The 17,946-nt window shown below is 42.6% G+C and overlaps 1 protein-coding gene across 1 annotated transcript; it reads right to left on the reverse strand.

The window, feature by feature from the left end:
• Positions 1-754: 754 nt before the first annotated feature.
• RDH11 (retinol dehydrogenase 11) lies at positions 755-17,928 on the reverse strand. Its single transcript, XM_081154584.1, has 7 exons — positions 17,767-17,928; positions 15,349-15,467; positions 14,852-15,007; positions 13,356-13,460; positions 12,574-12,783; positions 9,812-10,001; positions 755-3,108 (listed from the first exon to the last, which is right to left on the reverse strand). The coding sequence occupies exons 1-7, from the start codon at positions 17,832-17,834 to the stop codon at positions 3,006-3,008; spliced, it is 951 nt and encodes a 316-aa protein (XP_081010710.1). The 5' UTR covers positions 17,835-17,928; the 3' UTR covers positions 755-3,005.
• Between the last annotated feature and the right edge of the window lie 18 nt (positions 17,929-17,946).

A 17,946-nucleotide genomic window follows, 5' to 3' on the forward strand; every position in this document is an offset into this window, starting at 1 on the left:
GTTCAGAAGTGGTCCTCAGGCAGTGTGACCCCCAAAAATATACACTCAGCAGATGTTAATATTAAACACGGTCGCTGTGCAGGGGTCGGGGCTTACGTATGTTAGTGATTAAAAGATTCACTCTCTGCGTTTGGGCAATTTATAACGGTGAGCAAGGGGGACCCGGTTTCAAGTCTCACTCCCACTAAGTGTAATGTGTTAACAATAACAGAGTCCTTTCCTGCATTCCATGGGTTTTCATGATTCAGTGGAAGGGAATTCCTATTTTCACCGATTTCGTGGTTTGCTTATGAAGCTGTTCTAAATGTTTGCTTGGCAGCCCAATACTTAAAACTGACCACACCTGTTAAAAGATGTGACTCATCAGGAGGGAATGATTTGGTGGTTTATATCTCCTGGACCCTTATTAGATTGAGCTCATTAACTATTGATTGAAGAAACTTGTTGAGTTCCTAATATTAATCAGCGAGAGAGCAAAGTCTGCAATTGTTAGTGGCAGTGTCCCATAGCATTGTTATAGAAGGGGCAAGTAAAAAAGGAGAAATAACCTGCGGTGGAACAAGTAATCTTTGAACAGCATCACAAGAGAAGTAGGAAATGGGTGAATGAGTAATGAAATTACCACACAGCTGAAGTTAATGGTATTTCAATTGAGACTATACTGTAGTAAAACTCTGGGACAAATTATCCTTGGAATTTGAAATGGTTGCATAACCATAATAATGTGTTTTCTTCTTTTGACTCTAATTAAACGTTCCTTTAATTCTCATAGTTTTTATTCCAGTAAATTAAAACACAATAATCAAAAATTTTTATTTGCCATTAACAGTTCAATATAAATTAAATATTAATTCAGTTATTCCACTGCACTATGATCAAAAGTTTTCCAATTTTTCCATAAAATGGCCACTTCTAAATATGCAGTTTCAACAAAGATTAATTTACAAATGTGAGAAAACTGTGATCTTATAACTTTTCCCCATTAAAGTGAACATATAACTGTTGGTCCAAGAAAATCACAAACTCTATTAAAATAACATACTGTAAAAAAGTGATGGAAACAGCAATGTCTCATACTTCCTTTGGGAACATTACTTTTGATAAAAGTTCTCCAAATAAGCCTTGGCTGGGGTGGCTCTGTTGGTTGAGCATTGTCCCATGCACCAAAACGTCGCTGGTCCAATTCCTGGTCAGGGCACATGCCCAGGTTGTGGGTTTGATCCCAGGTTGGGATCTGTGCAAGTGGTGGAGGCAACTGATCGATGTTTCTCTCACATCGATGTCTCTCTCTCTCCCTTCCTCTGTCTAAAAAAATCAATAAAAACATTTTTTAAAAAGTTCTCCAAATAAAATGTAGATTTTTTAAGCAAATAGATATTTTAATCTTGTCAAGATAATGTAAGGAAATACCATAAGATTATTAAATTGACTATAACTACCAGTATCAGTCTGTAAGATAATATTGCTAAATAAGGAATTGAGGGGTTTTTTTCTGCCACATTGACTGACTAGAGCATAAGGTAGTGCCCTCAGTCTTGCTAACCGAGGTGCTCACCCTAGCTCTTCTATAGCTGGATATTACCATCTTCAGCTTTTTTTTTAAAATCCTTAACTAGTCCCTTTATTATCTTCCAGGCTTATCATCTTTGAATTTCTTGTGTTCTTGATGGGTAGTTATCAACATAAACAGAGTCTGCTTCCCCTTGCAGCTTTACTCATTTGTACCAAAGACTGGATGACACTGGCTTGCTCCTTCTCTGATCATTTACCTGTATCAGGGTCCAGTTTAATACTGTTCCTTTGGGGCTATTTTGAATTTTGTGAAAACACTCCCTAATACAAAAATACACAGGAACACATATACTCAGTAACAATCATCAAAAAGCCTTTCCCGCCTTCTGGTTTTCTAAGAGAAACTAGAGCACAAAAAGGAGGCCTCCATAGGTCTGGGGTCAGTAACTGAAATCAGGAGGCCTACCTTCTCAAACTGCTCCTTTCATGACCTCCTTGCTGGTTGGAGAAATAGCAGGAAAATCAAGAGTTTAAACTCCACTTTTATTTCTGCCTTCCCTCCTATTTCTGCCATCCTCCAAAACCTACAAACTTCTTATAAAAGGACGCTCTTCCATGGTCTAGGCATGGGAAAATGTCTTAGCAGTGGCTTTAGGTTGTCAGAGATAGAGCCATGCCACCATCCAGATTCAGTTCAATTTCCTGAAAGAAGAATCCAGATGTTGGCACCATGATGGTTTTCTTAAGAGGTGAGGGACAGCTCTAGCCAGTCTGGCTCAGTGATTAGAGCGTCGGACCGTGGACTGAAGGGTCCCGGGTTCGATTCTGGCCAAGGGCATGTACCTCAGTTGCAGGCTCCTTCCCTGGCCCAGGTCAGTGGGTGAGCAGGAGGCAACCAATCAGTGTTTCTCTCTCTCTCTCCCCCCCTCCCCCCTTCTCTCCCTTCCTCCCTCCCTCCTTTCCACTCTCTCTCTGAAAAGCAATGGAAAAAAATATCCAGGTGAGGATTAAAAAAAAAAGAAGTGAGGGACAAGCCCTGCTCTTGAGCCAAGCCACTGTGACCCCTGGGGTTCAGCTGAGGCTGCAGCGTGGCCCTCTTGAAGTAAAGGTTGGTTGGTTGGGATGAACTACACTGTGAACAAAGAGTGTAGAAACTAGTCCAAACTGCCACAAATCAGCCCTGCCATAGCCCAGGTTCTCCTAGGCAGTAAGTTTCAGAGGAAAATATGAGCTTGCAGGTCATGAGGGCTACTTATCCTATGATATCTCTAGTAAATGGCAATAACAGGAGCAAAGTAAATCTAGACAAATGTAAGGCGTTTCGATGAATTTGGCAGTGCACACTGGGCTTTTATCAGACATCAAGTTGGCAAGGCTGGAAGGTTTGCTCTCTTTGTGCTCAAGATTTTGGCCACCCTGGAGGAAGATCATTTTGGCAGGGAGTACTGAGTAGTCTGCTGCACACTTCTCTTGGGTCCAACTGCCACCGCTTGTCAATCCATGGGGATGCCCACCAGGTCACAGCTGACGTCCCATAGCCGCCTTGCTATCGTCTCATTACGACCCTGGGCAGAGACCCATGTCATGCGGCAGTCACTGGAAGGGAAAGAGAGAGGTTAAGAATGGAGTCTGTTCCTCTGCCTGGGATAAGGACTATGACGGAAAAACCACTCAGGGACGACATGTCCTCTAGGCACTTCACAAATGTAGTGTTTGTCCTGTCTCTTCCTTCTCCAATCTTTACCCCAGGGAAAACGTAATTACCATTTTAGATCCTACTAGACCACCTCTGATCAGAATGCTTTGTTTGATATAAGTGCATATCATTTAGTCTTAATATTCCCCTTTGTATGTATAGGGTGTCCCCCCAAAATGTATACACACTTTGAATGATTATAAAGGCAGTGTTTATTAACATACAGTTCATTTTCAAAATTTAAAAGAATCTACAGAAATGGATGCTTTTTTTTGTCAATGCCTGTTTTCAAACTGATGACAGTTCTGGTCCAGGCATTGCTGATAACTCAAAGCAATGGAGTTGCAAACATCAAGAATCATTTTGTTTGGTATTTGTGCGCCCTCAATTTGGCAATTGTTGCCGGTTTTATACTGTAAACTTTACCTTTTATGTATGCCCATAAAAAGTCTAGTGGATAAATTTTCTTTGTTCAAAGCTTAGTCTGGCTTTACTCATTATTTCAAATCAGTTAAACCTGAAAAGGAGTGAAAATTAAGTGAGTTATCAGCTGTTAAAGTGTATATACATTTTTGGGGGGGACACCCTGTGAATAATTATAAAGGCAGTGTTTGTACTTCAACTGCATTTTCAAATTTCCAATAGCATTTTAGGATGAATTTCCTTTGTTCAAAGCTTAGTCTGGCTGAAAAGAAAGACATCAATTAAGCTATCAGCTGTTAAAGTGTATATACATGTTTTTGGGACACCTGTATTTAACTGTAATATCAGTGCCTGCCTTACACCTGTGTATGTCCATCTTGTTCAAATTAAGTCTCTGAGGTCCATTCTATAGGACCTTGTACAGTGTCATGTAGCTGAGATCCTGCTATTTACATTGGTCACAGATGCTTAGAATGGTAAACAAAACAAAAACAACACAAAACACTTATTTCTGGTCCACCTGTTTTTAAACTCAAAACACAAGTCAGCTTCATAAATAATGAAAGAAAAAAAAGAAGATAGCAGAAAAGAAATGGTAACAAGGTACCCAGTGTTTCATATACCTTCTCTTCATTGATGTCATTCTAATTATTTTAAGTCCCCATTAAATGCAGGCAGGATATCCCAACTCTGCACTACCTAGAAATTTTTCACAAGGATAATCCTTTTACTCATTTTTGTATTTCCTGCATCTAGTACACAGTAGGTATTCAATGAAGGGTTTTTTAAAAAAATGACTGACTGAACAGATCACAATCTTTGATACCATATAAAAAGCAATGTTTAAAATTATACTATTTCAAGAAAACTGCTTCCTGGACATTTTAAGCAAATTCTGAAGATAAAAAGCTGAATTGACAAGTCTAAAATAATGACATGAAGCAAACTCCTAACACTGTGTCCATTAAGACAGCGCTCCCTGTCCCGCAGTGTGGCTCAGTGGATTGAGCATCGTCCCATGCACCAAGTGGTCGCTGGCTCAATTCCTGGTGAGGGCACAAGCCCGGGTTGCGGGCTGATCCCCAGTAGGGGGTGTGCAAGAGGCAGCTGATCGATGTCTCTCTCTCATCGATGTTTCTACCTCTCTTTCTCCCCCCTTCCTCTCTCTCCAAAATCAATAAAAATATATTTAAAAAACAACAACAAAAAAAGACAGTGCTACGCAAAGTGTGGGCTGTGCATCACCTGGAAAAATGCCAATTCTCAGGTCCCACCCCAGACCTACTGAATCAGAATCTCTGGGGTTGAGGCCCAGTAATCTGTTTTTAACCAGTTCTCCAGATTGTTCTTAAATGCACAGAAGTTTGAGAAAAACCACTTAAAAGGAATCTTTGCATTTAAAAACAAGCCTTACAAGTATAGTTCAGGGGAACTCACCAGCACAACCTGCCATTTCTGTTTGTTTTTTTAATCCTCACCCGAGGATATTTTTTCCACTGCTTTTCAGAGAGAGTGGAAAGAAAGAGAGAGAGAGAGAGAGAGAGAGAAACATCCATGTGAAAGAAGCACATTGACTGGTTGCCTCCCACACACCTCCCCCCCCCCCCCCCCCCCCCGAACAGGGCCAGGGATCAAGCCTGCACCTGAGGTACATGCCCTTGACTGGAATTGAACCCAAGATCCCTCAGTCCGAGGGTGAATGCTCTAATCATTGCACAAAATGGGCTGGGGTACAACCTGCCATTTCTGAGTGAAAAGTCCATCACTGAGAAGCAAAGGTTCTGTATGACTCTAGAAATGATCTGGTCTCTGAAAGCCTCTGCAGCTATCAGTGCCCTGTGCCTCACACTCTTTGTAGTCTATGGTGAAGAGCAAATGACACAATGGATGTGGAAGTGCCTTCTAAGCTATGAAGTATGTAAAAATTATTCAAATACGACAGCAAGAGCTACTTAAGTGTGAGTAAAGCATCAGTACAGTCACAGGGCCAATATTTTCCAGTGGGATTTTGGTAAGTGTTAATCAGTAAAGGATTGTCTGACAATTTCAAAATTTTCTACAAAGCCACGGTAATCAATACTGTGGTACTCGTATAAGGATAGATATATAAATAAAAGGAACAGAATTAAAAGTGCAGAAGTAAACCTTTACACTTACATCAGTTGGTTTTTGATAAGGCTACTATTATGACCCGGTTCATGTCACCCAAAATCTGTATGTTGAAGCTCTAACTCCCCAATGTGACTATATTTAGAGATAAGGCATTAAAGGAGGCATTTAAGGTAAAATGAGGTTATAAGGGTAAGGCCCTAACCCAACAGGACTAGAGTCCTTATAAGAAAAGGAGAAGACACCAGGAGTGTGCTCGCACAGAGGAAAGGCCATGTGGGGACACTACAAGAAGGCAGCCATCTGCAAGACAGGAAGAGAGGCCTCACCAGAGACCAACCATACCAGCACTTTGATCTTGAACTTCCAGCCTCTAGAATTGAGAAAATAAACTTCTGTTGTTTAAACCACACAGCCTGTGGTATTCTGTTATGGTAGCCTAAAGTGGACTAATACAGCTACCAAGATAATTTTACTGGAAAAGAATAATCTTTTCAACAAATGGTTCTGGGACAATTGGATATCACATGCAAAAGGATAAAGTTGGACCCCTACCTCATACCATATAAAAAAATTAACAAAAATGGATCACAGACCTAAATGTAATACTAAAACTGTGAAACTGTTAAAAGAGTAATAAATCTGTGTGACCTTTGGTTAGGCAATGGTTTCTTAAATATGACACCAAAAGCACAAGTGACAAGAGAAAAAATAGATAAATTAGACTTCATCAAAATTAGAAACTTTTGTGCTTCAGAAGAAAGTGAAAAGACAAACCAACATAGTGGGGAAAAATATTTTCAAATCATATATCTGACAAGGCATTTGTATCTAGATAATATAAAGAACTGTTACAACTAAACAATAAAAATACAATCCAATTTAAAAATAGGCAAAGAGCCCTGGTCTGAGGTTCAGTTCCCGGTCAAGGGCATGCACCTGGGTTGCAGTTTTGATCCTGGGCCCTTTCGGAACGTGTGTAGGAGGCAACCAATTGATGTGTACTCTCACATCGATGTTTCTCCCCCCCTTCCACTCTCTCTAAAAATCAATGGAAAAAATATTCTTGGGTGAGGACTAACAAAAATAAATAAATAAATATAGGTAAAGGATTTGAATAGACATGTCTCCAACAAAGATATGTAAATTGACAATAAGCACAAGAAAAGATGCTGAGCATCATTTGCTGGAAAATGCAAATGAAAACCATAATGAGATACTACTTCATACTCACTAGGATGGCTAAAGTCAAAAGGATAGGGAATAGCAAGTGTTAGCAAGGATGTAGAGAAGCTGGAGCCCTTATAATCTGCTCATGGCAATGTAAAATGATGCAGCCACTTTGGAAAGCAGTCTGGTAGTCCACCAACAGCTAAACACAGAATTAACATATGACCCATATCCCCTTGGAATTCCAATCCTAGGTATGTACCCAAGAGAAATGTCCATACAAAAATTAAACATGAATGTTCATAACAGCATTATCCAAATAGCTACAGTGGAAATAATCCAAATGTCCATCAACTGATCAATGGATAAATAAATGTGGTATATCCATAAAATGAGATATTACTTGTCAATAAAAAGGAATGAAGTACTAATACACCCTTTGGCATGGATGAACCTTCAATACATTATGCTAAGTTACAGAAGCCAGTCACAAAAGGCCACATATTATGATCCCATCTATATCAATGTCCAGTATAGGCAAATCCATAGAGACAAAAAGTAGATTAGTGTATAAGACAGAAAGAACAGCCCGGCCGGGCGTGGCTCAGCAGGCATCGACCTAGGATCCAGGTGATCGAGGTTTGATTCCTGGTCAGGGCACATGCCCGGGCTGTAGGCTGGATCCCCCAGTCAGGGGCATGCAGGAGGCAGCTGATCAACGACTCTCTCATCATTGATGTTTCTCTCTCTCTCCCCCTTTCCTTTCCTCTCTCTGAAATCAATAAAGATATATTCAAAAAAAAAAAAAGAACATCCAATGCAAAGGTCCTAAGGTTTCATTCAAGACACTTTTATGTTCATTTCTTTTTTTTGTTTTTAATCCTCACCTGAGCTTTTTCCATTGCTTTTCAGAGACAGTGGAACGGGGAGAAAGAAAGAAACATTGATGTGAGAGAAACACATCGATTGGTTGCCTCCTGACCGCACCCCAACCAGGGCCGAGCCTGTAAGCGAAGTATTTGCCCTGGGCCGGAATCAAACTCGGGACCTTTCAGTCCAATGACTGTCACTCTAACCACTGACCCAAACCAGCTAGGGCTAGGTTCATTTCTTGATAGTGGCCTACATGGTTGCTGCTTGATCTTAAAAGCGCTGAAAATTAAAAATCTATGGGAATGGAAAGGCTCCTCAAAAGTCAATTCAATAATCATGGATTTGAGGCTGATTTTCTTTAAACCACTCAGTCAAAACCAAGATAAAGGGTTATTTCTTAAAATCTCCAGGAAAGAAGAATCCAGTTGCTCTTGGAAGAATCCAGTCACTAAATAATCTATCTTCTTGTACTTCAGACCCACATTTCCAACTACTGCTACACATTTCCACTCAAGTCTATGGAAAACTCACTCAGCATGTATAGAGCCAGGTTTATTACATAGCGGGCAACTTTTCCTCTTTGGTCAAGCATCCACTCCACAATCTTTTGGCAATAGCAACCTGACTTCTTTCTATGCAATTACCCCTTCCCCTTAGATATGGTTTGACGATCCCATTAATCAAGGGCCTGCCTATCCACCGCTAGCCAAGGAAATGGGGGTGAGGGGATGGAAGGCGGGGTGCAGGAGAAAGGAGGCCCAATGCTACCTCCCTGCAGAGTGGATGATGAGCAACCAAACCCATGAGGAGCGTTCACTCTCCCCCGTGGCAGCGCCTCGCCACCCGGCTGCCCACTGACTGCTGTAAGCCTGGCTCTTCATCTTCTCTTTGGACTCAGGAGTACCCTCGTATGTTAGTCATTTCCCTTCTTGCTTATACTAGCCAGAGTCCAATTCCACTGCTTTGGAACAAAGAACCCTAAGTTATACACATTATTTTTGATGCATGCTGTCTCAGTTAATGTCACCATCAACCTCCTAATAACTCAAGCTTGAACCCAAGTCACCAAATCTTCTCCTATTCCTTCGCTCAACTGGTTGACAAGTGGCAAAAATTCTGCCTTTCTCAGGTAACAATTCTTTTCATTCCAATTGTCATTACCCTAACTCAGGAACTTATTATCTCTCACTTGAGATACTTATTCACTCATTAAACAAAGTCACCAGGGATTTTTTTTTTTTAAAGCTCAGACCAGATTATGTCTCTCTCCACTTAAACTTCTGTGGCTCTTCTCACAGTCTGGCATTACAGGCCTTTCATGATCTGACTGTCTACTTCCTATTCCAATCTTAATTTATTTATAGTCCATTCTCTAAAATTTCAGGTCATTTCCACAAAATCTTGAAGGTAGAGGTAAAACATGTTAAGAATTTGATCTTATGTAATATCTGAGATTTTCTTCAAAAAAATATAGGATGAGAAAAATATGGGAAGGGGTTGTAGATTGGGGTGGGGCAGGATTGGCTTGGGTTAATGGTTGTTGAGGCTGGATTATGGGTATATGGGGATTCAACATGCTATTTTGTCTACTACTGTGTATATTCAAAATCCTCTAATAAAAAGTTTTAAAAGTCTTCAGTCATTCAAGAAAGGAGTCCACTGATACTATTTCAGTCCTGAAGGCAATATAGAAATACAGGTTCAAACTCTTTTTAATATAAAAATAAATAAAAGTAGGAGTCCAAAAAGGAACATAGAAAACTGGACTGACATAACAAAATATAGGAATAAAAAACCCCAGGAAATATAAAATAAAAGATGACATGAATAAAATCAAACCTAGCAGTTACCACAAAAAGTAAAATGTGAGTGGGCCAAATTCTTCTATTAAAAGGTAAAAACCATGGAGTTAAAGGACAAAAGCTATGTTAGACAATGTACTTTACAAAAACGATACACTACATCAAACAAATCCTAATTATTCCCTCTAGGCAATAAAATTCCATCTTCAAAAGCATGCATTCATACCTGAAGTGATTCCCACTTAGAATCTCAAGACCTTCAGTCAAGGCACAGTACAGGCTGGTCTGGGCTCCCTGCTGAGGGGTCTTGATGAAGAGGGAACAGAGCCGCCACATCCATCTCATGAAGAATGAGTGCCGGGTCAGTTCAGAGTGCACCGTGCCAGGGTGTACAGAATACACTGAAATGCCAGAGCCTGACGGGGGTGCCACAGAGAGGAGAAGACAGGGCTTACTGCTGCTGAATGGCTGACAAGAGCAGAGGACATGAATCAACACTGCCCAGTTTCAAATCCCAGCTCTATCGCTTATTAGCTGTGTGACCTTGGGCAATATCTGGAGGTTGTGACCCAGTTTCCTCATCAGTAAAATGGGAGTAATCATAATACCTGCACCTTACAGGACTGTTCTGAGGATTAAATGAGTTCATATGTAAAAGAGCTCAGAATAGTGTCTGGTGCATTTATACATTTATAAATGCCATTTTTACATATGCCATTTCAGGTCCCCAATTTTTCACTGGAAACCCTGGGGCCAGAAATGTTTCCAATTTTTTTCTTTATTGTAAAGGTAATATGATACATATACATATACTGTCTATTACCTACTCTCCTCAGTACAGGTGAAGTTTTGTTGCCCAATGTGTTTTGGTGTCAAGCTTATGAAAAACCTGAATTTTCAGGCCTTTGTAGATTTCACAAATTGCAGATAAAGGACTGTGGACTTGGATTTTTTTCAACTCGAGATCTACGCTAAATGACCCATATTTTAGCCCAGCTGGTGTGGCCTAGCAGTTGAGCATCGACCTAGGATCCAGGAGATTGTGGTTCGATTCCTGGCCAGGGCACATGCCCTGGTTTTGGGCTCGGTCCCTAGCAAGGGGCATGCAGGTAGCTGCCAATCAATGACTCTCTCTTATCATTGATGTTTCTATCTCCCTCTCCCTTCCTCTCTCTGAAATCAATAAAAAATATTTTTTTAAAATGAAAAAATTACCTATATTTTACTAAATGTTCTAACCATAATGGCCTTCTGTTTTTCAAACTGAACCCAGAACTTCATGCATTCTCCCCCTCTACCTAGAATGTTTTTCAGCCACCTCATGCCACCCACACTGTAACCCATTTAATTTCTAACCATCCTGCAAGGGCTCAACTTGCAGCTCACTTCCTCAGAGAAGTCTACCTTGATCCCTCAGACTGAATGAGGCTCCCCGCAAATCCGTTACAAGTCCTCATACTTCCCCTTTATAGCTTTTACCACAATTACAACCACACAACAACAACAAAAGGGAAATTATCTAGATGCTAAGAAAATGAATAAATAAACTAAGACACATCTACATTATGAAATACAATGAAGCCAACAAAAGGAATGGGGTAAATCTCTATGTACTACATAGAAAGATCTCCAAGATACTGTGTTGGAATTTCAGTTCCTTATATTATATATATTTGTAAATGCAATAGATGATTGGAAAGGAGTACATTAAAATAGTTGGCAGTGGTTTATTGAGGAGAGAAACATAGAAAGGAGAGGGGAATAAGTGAAGGGTTTTTTTCACCTTTAACTCTATATACTTCCACATTATTTGAACTTCTACAATGAAAATTATTCATTACTAGATTGATTTTACATGTGACAGTTGTGTAAATACTTGATAACTGTCTTCCCCCGATTATATATAAACCAAATCAAGGAAGGGACTGCACCTGTCTTGTGCACCACTCCATCCCCAACCCCTAATCCAGTGCATAGAATAGCATGGGCACAGAATACTTGACTGTTGAATGGCTGAACGCATGACTCTTCTGTCATGCGCAGATTCCTTTTACTGCACCACAGCAATTTCCCACCTAATCCTCACATCTATCAGCTTCCTCACTCATGTAGCTCTGCTTTATTCTGATCCTCAAAGCTGAGCCCATTTCTCCATGCCAGGCCACCCTAACTCCCTGCCCAACCTTTTGGATAGTTTTCACCATCCTGATCCCGATCCATCCTGAGCTGATTAAAGATGTCATGTTCTGGGCACAGACTGGACATGTGAACTGAGCTGACCACCAGTTTCCTTCCTTCCCATCTCAGAGCTGTCTAAATGGTTCCTGTTCCTGAGGCTCAGGAACAATGGGGCTCCTGAGTCTGCTTCTTTAGGCCTGAATTCTGCCCACCTCAACTCCTAAGCAATTCCAATTGTCCACCCTGGATTTCCTTTGTCTTTACTGGAAATCCAGAGTGGATGATGCTAAGGAACTCTGTTTATTTGTGACTGGAGAGCCCACTTCTCAACATACATTTCCCTCTTATATGGCCCTTTGCTGTTAGGGAGACACCTCGCCCCCAACCCCGCCCCAGCACTTATTTTACCCTAATGACTGTATCTAGTGCCAGTTCAGGTCCCTCACTTCTACTTAGTTTCACTATGAGTAAAAAACCTTGACTTGCTCATGAAGCCTGAATTTATTACAATACCTTGTGAAGTAGTCCCATTTTACATGAGGAAGTAAGCCTTGAAAAGTTAAGTAACTTGTTGCAGGTCACACAGCTAGGAAGCGGTAAAACCAAGCTTTCAGACTCACAGTCAGAATGTCCCCATCCCCTGATGGCCACCTCTAATATTCAGTTGTGGGGTGCTTACTAAAACTAGACCCAGTTATAGTCATGGAAGCAGATCCTGGCCAGACAATAGGTTCCAGAAAAGTTTCTATTTCTGTGGCTTTTAGCTACTTCCCCAACTCATGTCTGCACACTCATTTCTTCTAAGCCTACCTTTAAGTCTCCGGGCCAGTTCCCGCGTGAAGAGAACGTTGGCTAGCTTGCTATGACAGTAGGCCAGACCTGCATTGTAGAATTTCTCGCCCTGAAGATTATGAAAGTGGATCCTTCCCAGGTGATGAGCGAAGGAAGACACATTCACTATCCTTGATGGGGCTGATTCCTTCAGCTTCTCTAGCAGCAGCTGGGTCAAGAGGAAGTGGCCTGTAAGAAAAACTAGAATTTACAGAGTTCAGGGCCAATGTAGAGGTGAAGGGAGCAGTGGTGAGCAGGGCTCAGCTATAGGAAGCAGAGAACTCATGAATAAGGCTTCTTGCCTCATTAATTCATTATCAACCACCAAACAAGTTCAGTAAGGGTTTAGGGAAACAGAAACAGTCAAAGACATGAGACAACCTTCTACGAGGCAGGTCTGGATTATGGGAATATGAAGGTGATGTCCCATCTCATTCCAACTTTGAGCAACATCGCTCTTTAAGAGCAGGCACAAGGACCACAAAAAGAAAGCAACACAACCCCCAATATAATTAGGCTGTTGAAAAATGCTCCAAGGTAAGCTGAATGTGAATCACAGATGAAAAAGTGGGTGAAGCCAAGTGGGCCTAAAGTTTAGCCCTGCGCTTTCAGGCAGGAACATGATATTTATATATTATTTACTTATGGTCTATTATGACCCAGAGGTCCAAACACACCACAAAGGCTCAATCTGGCCCCCAAGTTTTCCAAGGGGAACTTCAGGTTCCCTCTAGCTTTTGTGATGAGACCAGATTTCTTACCCAAGTGGTTGACTCCTATATGCATCTCAAAGCCGTCTGCCGTCTTGGAGTAGGGACACATCATCACTCCCGCGTTGTTGATCAGAATGTGGAGATGTTTTTCCTCTGCAGGGAACAGGAGACGGAGCCATAGCTATTACACCTTAGCAGTCTGCCTCACACCCAGGCTCTGAAAATGGAGCTGCAGGACTTCAATCTTTCCTCTGTGTTCCCTTCATACTTTCATTGTTTGCATTGTCTTGTTTCATTCTAAGACTTTAGTCGAATCCTGCATACTTTTAAGACAGGGCAGAATTCCATCTTACACTATCAAAGGGCCTTTCCAATCTTTCCAATTCAGGAGCTACTTACTTACTGCTTCTGGGAAGTGTTCCATCCACCTCTCCCAACAGAAAGTCTTCCCAGCTGAATGGGAAGATTCCAAAGCAAGAGAAAAAAGGACGGTCTGTGTGCACCCCTGCCACTGGAATTCAGGCCCCAGAAGAAATACTGGTTTAACATTTTTTTTTTTTTTTAAATCTGCCAACTTTCTCTTATGGTTCATTTTCTCCTGTGGTTAGTAATTTCTGACTGTAGGTTCATTTTGGTGGAAGTTGTTTTCCTTGGGAGGCCTAGCTCCTTGCGTTATGAGAGGGTATGCCTATGGATGCTTTTGGATTTGCTTTCAAATGATACTACAGAGTTTTCTGTTAACTTCTCAGCTTACGATTCTTGCACTATTCGAAGGTGTGAATGCCCCCCCATAGATGATGTTGACTGAAGGTTCTAATTTCTTGCCAAAGATTCTTTATCCATCTATATCCTTAAGAGATGATAAACTTCTTTGTCATGTCCCTCAGCTGGTGGTCTGGGCTTTTTAAAGCTTCTGTACCATGGACGAGAAGGCTTTTGTGAATCTCAAACTTATGTGAGCCTCAGATACAGCTCCCCAGCTCTCAAGGGCCTGCGGCCTCATCTCCAGACCCTAAAACCCATACTGAGTTCTGATACCCCTGTGAGATTTTTGTCTTTAGTTCTTACTCACGGACATGACTTTTTCTTCTTTTTTTTTTTAAATCCTCATCTGAGGATATTTATTCCATTGCTTTTCAGAGAGAGTGGAAGGGAGAGAAAGGGAGAGAGAGAGAGAGAAAGAAACATCGATGTGAGAGAGACAGCGTCGATTGGTTGCTTCCCACATGCACCTCAGCCGGGGCTGGTGATTGAGCCTACAACTGAGCAAGGTATGTGCCCTTGGCTGGAGTTGAACCCAGAACACTTTAGTCCACTGAACCAAACCAGCTAGGGTACGACCATGACTTTTTAAATTCACTTTTTATTTCTGCCTCTTGAGGATTTCCCTTTGTTACTAATGATTTCAGCTATGAATCAAAAGTTTTTGGTTATATTTATCTAGTATTTCTATATATTAGAGAGGGAGAGGGATCTCTTCCTTTTAACTAAGTCAGCCGTGTTGATCCCAAGACCCACAACATAGATTCAGATTGTATACTCACCTGCTAAGAAGCCCTCAGCAAAGGCTCGAATAGATTTAGTATCAGCCAGGTCCAGTTTCCGCACCAATACCTGTTGGTTCCCTGTCATGGTCTGGATCTCTCTGGCCACCAATTCCCCCTTTTGCACATCCCGGCAAGCAATATATACACGGGCTCCTGCCAACCAACACATAAGAGACAAATTGTCAGCTCTATTTTTGAGCGCGTATTATAGACCTAACACTGATGCTGAATGTTATTTTCTATTATTTTATTTATTTTATCCCTACTCCACAACAGAGGTATCTGGTAAGTAAATCAGGAAAGAAAAATAAGTCAATAATATTCATTAAGTGTCCATTATATAGAGAGCATTATATTAGATTCAGACCAGCAAATCAGTAGGGCATTTGGAATGTTCTTGAATTCCAGGACTGGGAGGAAATTAATGAGAACGGTCATCATTGTGAAAGGTAAAATGGCTGTAGCAGGAGGGAATTAGAAGTAAATAAACTTGCCTCTTTGAGCCAGTTCTTTGGCTGTCTCCTTTCCGATGCCTGTGTTGGCACCAGTGACCACAGCCACCTTCCCGGGAAGCTGGACAGTTGATGTACATACCCTGCTGGATAGCATTTTCCTGCAGACAGAAAAGGAGAGCTCATCAGTTCTTCGCTTTTCTCATTTCAACCAGAGGTTCCTGCAACCCCTGTGTCTTCAGATCCCAAGGATAAGGTCTCCTTTGGTTCCTTCTACTGCTGTACTTTTATAGCAGGGGTGGTGAATGTCGGGCCCACAGGCCTACGTATACAGCCCTCAAAATCATTTGGTCTGGCCCTGCCAAGGCAACCACAGGCAGGACTGGAAATTCAATAAACCTAAAGCTTGTTTCACAGCTAATTTTTAAATTGATAATTTTGTATGGCCCACGAATGATGTTATAGACATCCAAATGGCCCCTGGCAGAAAAAAGGTTCCCTGTTTTATAGGTTTAAGGAAGGTTAAAGGAAAGAAAACAAAAGTTTTCTGTTCTTACTCAAGAATAAAAGTGAGGCTATTACAAGGGCAATAATAATTAGAGCTACTCCCTACAGTACAAGATCTGGATGAATATTTGATCAGCCAGGCACCTGGCTTCGATTTGCAATCTTCTATAAGCTTAGGAAATCACGAGACTCAGTGTGGAAGAAGAAAGAATCAATCCACTACGTCAACTTATTTATAATTGGCACTTTATGGCCTTGATAAACAATGAATCCAACACAAAAAGTTAAAATTATGAAAGCTTGTCAACCTGGGACAAAATAAATAGAAAAAAACCCACACAAACACAATTAAAAATAAGACAAAGAGAACATAGAGGTACAAAAGGGAGCTGAGAGTCAAGTTCTGGTTTAATTAGAGTCCTTGTTCTAAAGCAATGCACTATCCTTTTCTAAAGGAATGAACACAGACAGTATTTAGCAGGCCTCAGATTCTCTTCTCTGCAAATCTTGAAGCTCAAGTTAAAAGAATCTGTTGACCGGGAGATGCACTTTTAAAAGGCATTTCAGCCTTTTTAATTGAACTTGGAATTGCAAGGTACACACTACCAGCCATTAAAGTCACCAGCTTAGTGCACACAGGCGGATAAGAACAAGCCTTCCCTTCTCAGTTCCCCACATCCCTTCAACTTGAGCTCCAGGAGGGACAATGTGTCAGGATCTCTACTCAGCTCTTTCTTCTCCTTAACCAGCGGGAATGAGAAAGACCATCAACTATGAAAGTCCAGCTCCGACCTAGCTCTTGTGACCTAACTAGGTGGTTAGGAATGTGACTCCTGGAGAATAATCTTCCTCAGAAAAATCTCGCTGATGTATTATGAGCACTATTTTCGTTTCAGGTTCAGCTCTTCACTGAGACTATGTAGATGAGAGGATCCTGCGGGGGAAAGAGAGAAAAGGCAGTCGTTTTCCTCCGAGTAGGGGCACGCACGTGTGCCTAGAGGTAGGAGCGCTCAGTGGTCAGAGGGGAGGAAAAACACACCTGGACGGGGGGCCGGAGGGAGGTGGGGAGGGAAAGAAGAGGCGAGTTCGCGCCCCCGCGTCCCGGCGTCGCAGCTTCCGCGTCCGCCCCGGCCCGCCCAGGGCCGCGTCCTCCGCGTTACTGGTTCGCCGTCACTACTGGTGACTTACTCAGGGCCAATCCGCAGGCCGCCAGTTTTGCGGCTCGCGCCTGATTCTCCGGCGACACGAAGCCGGCCGTTGCCTGATGTATCACCTGGTTAACAGGCTGCTACCCTCGGCCTCTCCGCCCCCCTCTGAAATCCCAGGGATAAACTTCGGCCCCGATAATCCTGCTCCAAAGGCAGGATATCATTTCTCTCCTTCGCAACGTCTCCCAGAGAGAGAGAGCATCTAACGGTAACAAGAGACCAGGCAAAGGGGCTGCAGATGTCACCGTGCCCATCGAGGGCCACTTTCAGGAAGCAGAAAGTTGAATCGCTCCTTTGTACTTTACAGGCTGGAAGCGAGAGGCTGCACAGGGCCGGTTCAAGGCGTGGGAGCGAAGGGGAAAACAGCTTTGAGGTCCGCGCCTTATTTGGGGTTCTGAATCCCCCAAAGATGTAACACTGAAGTGTCTGAGGTAGCCCTGCCCTCGGGGTTCTCTGGCGCTGGGAGCAAGGGCTGCTTAGACGAAAACAGGGGGCCATGAGAAACAAAGCAGGGGGCTCGGGTCTGCAGTCCCTTCCCACCGCCTGGGGTCGGAGGGGGTCGCCCTCCCCCCATCCCCCGCAGCCCGACCTCCAGCGACCAACCAAACCCGGCCTCCGCCTACATGGCGCCCCCCCCCCCCCGGAGTTTTCCTTTACCTTCTTCTAACGAACGGAGCTTCCATGAGGATTAATGCCCCCACCCCCACCCCCGAAGGCTCTCAGAAGGCATTACATTTGCACAGACCTGATGTGGGGTGCAGCGATGTACAGGACAAGGGGAAGGAGGAGGAGCAGGAGCAGGACCCCAATCATCTCGCGGGGCGGCAGCGAAGGGAGATGCGGCGGCAGAGGGAGATACCCCGGCGACGCTCACTCAGCGGCTTCCCTTCCCAGACGCACCCGAGGAAAGGAGGCAAAGCCGGGG

The sequence above is a fragment of the Miniopterus schreibersii genome, assembly GCF_964146895.1.
Source record: "Miniopterus schreibersii genome assembly, chromosome: 1".
NCBI lineage: Eukaryota > Metazoa > Chordata > Mammalia > Chiroptera > Miniopteridae > Miniopterus > Miniopterus schreibersii.

What these genes read in the sequence shown, in the direction of transcription:
- RDH11 (XM_081154584.1), bottom strand. Translation starts at nt 17,834, where the DNA reads ATGATTGGGGTCCTGCTCCTGCTCCTCCTCCTTCCCCTTGTCCTGTAC. An exon ending in ATCGCTGCACCCCACATCAG is followed by an intron (nt 15,468 to 17,766) that starts GTCTGTGCAAAT and finishes TTCTGTCTGCAG; the next exon opens with GAAAATGCTATCCAGCAGGG. An exon ending in TGCTGAGGGCTTCTTAGCAG is followed by an intron (nt 13,461 to 14,851) that starts GTGAGTATACAA and finishes TGTTCCCTGCAG; the next exon opens with AGGAAAAACATCTCCACATT.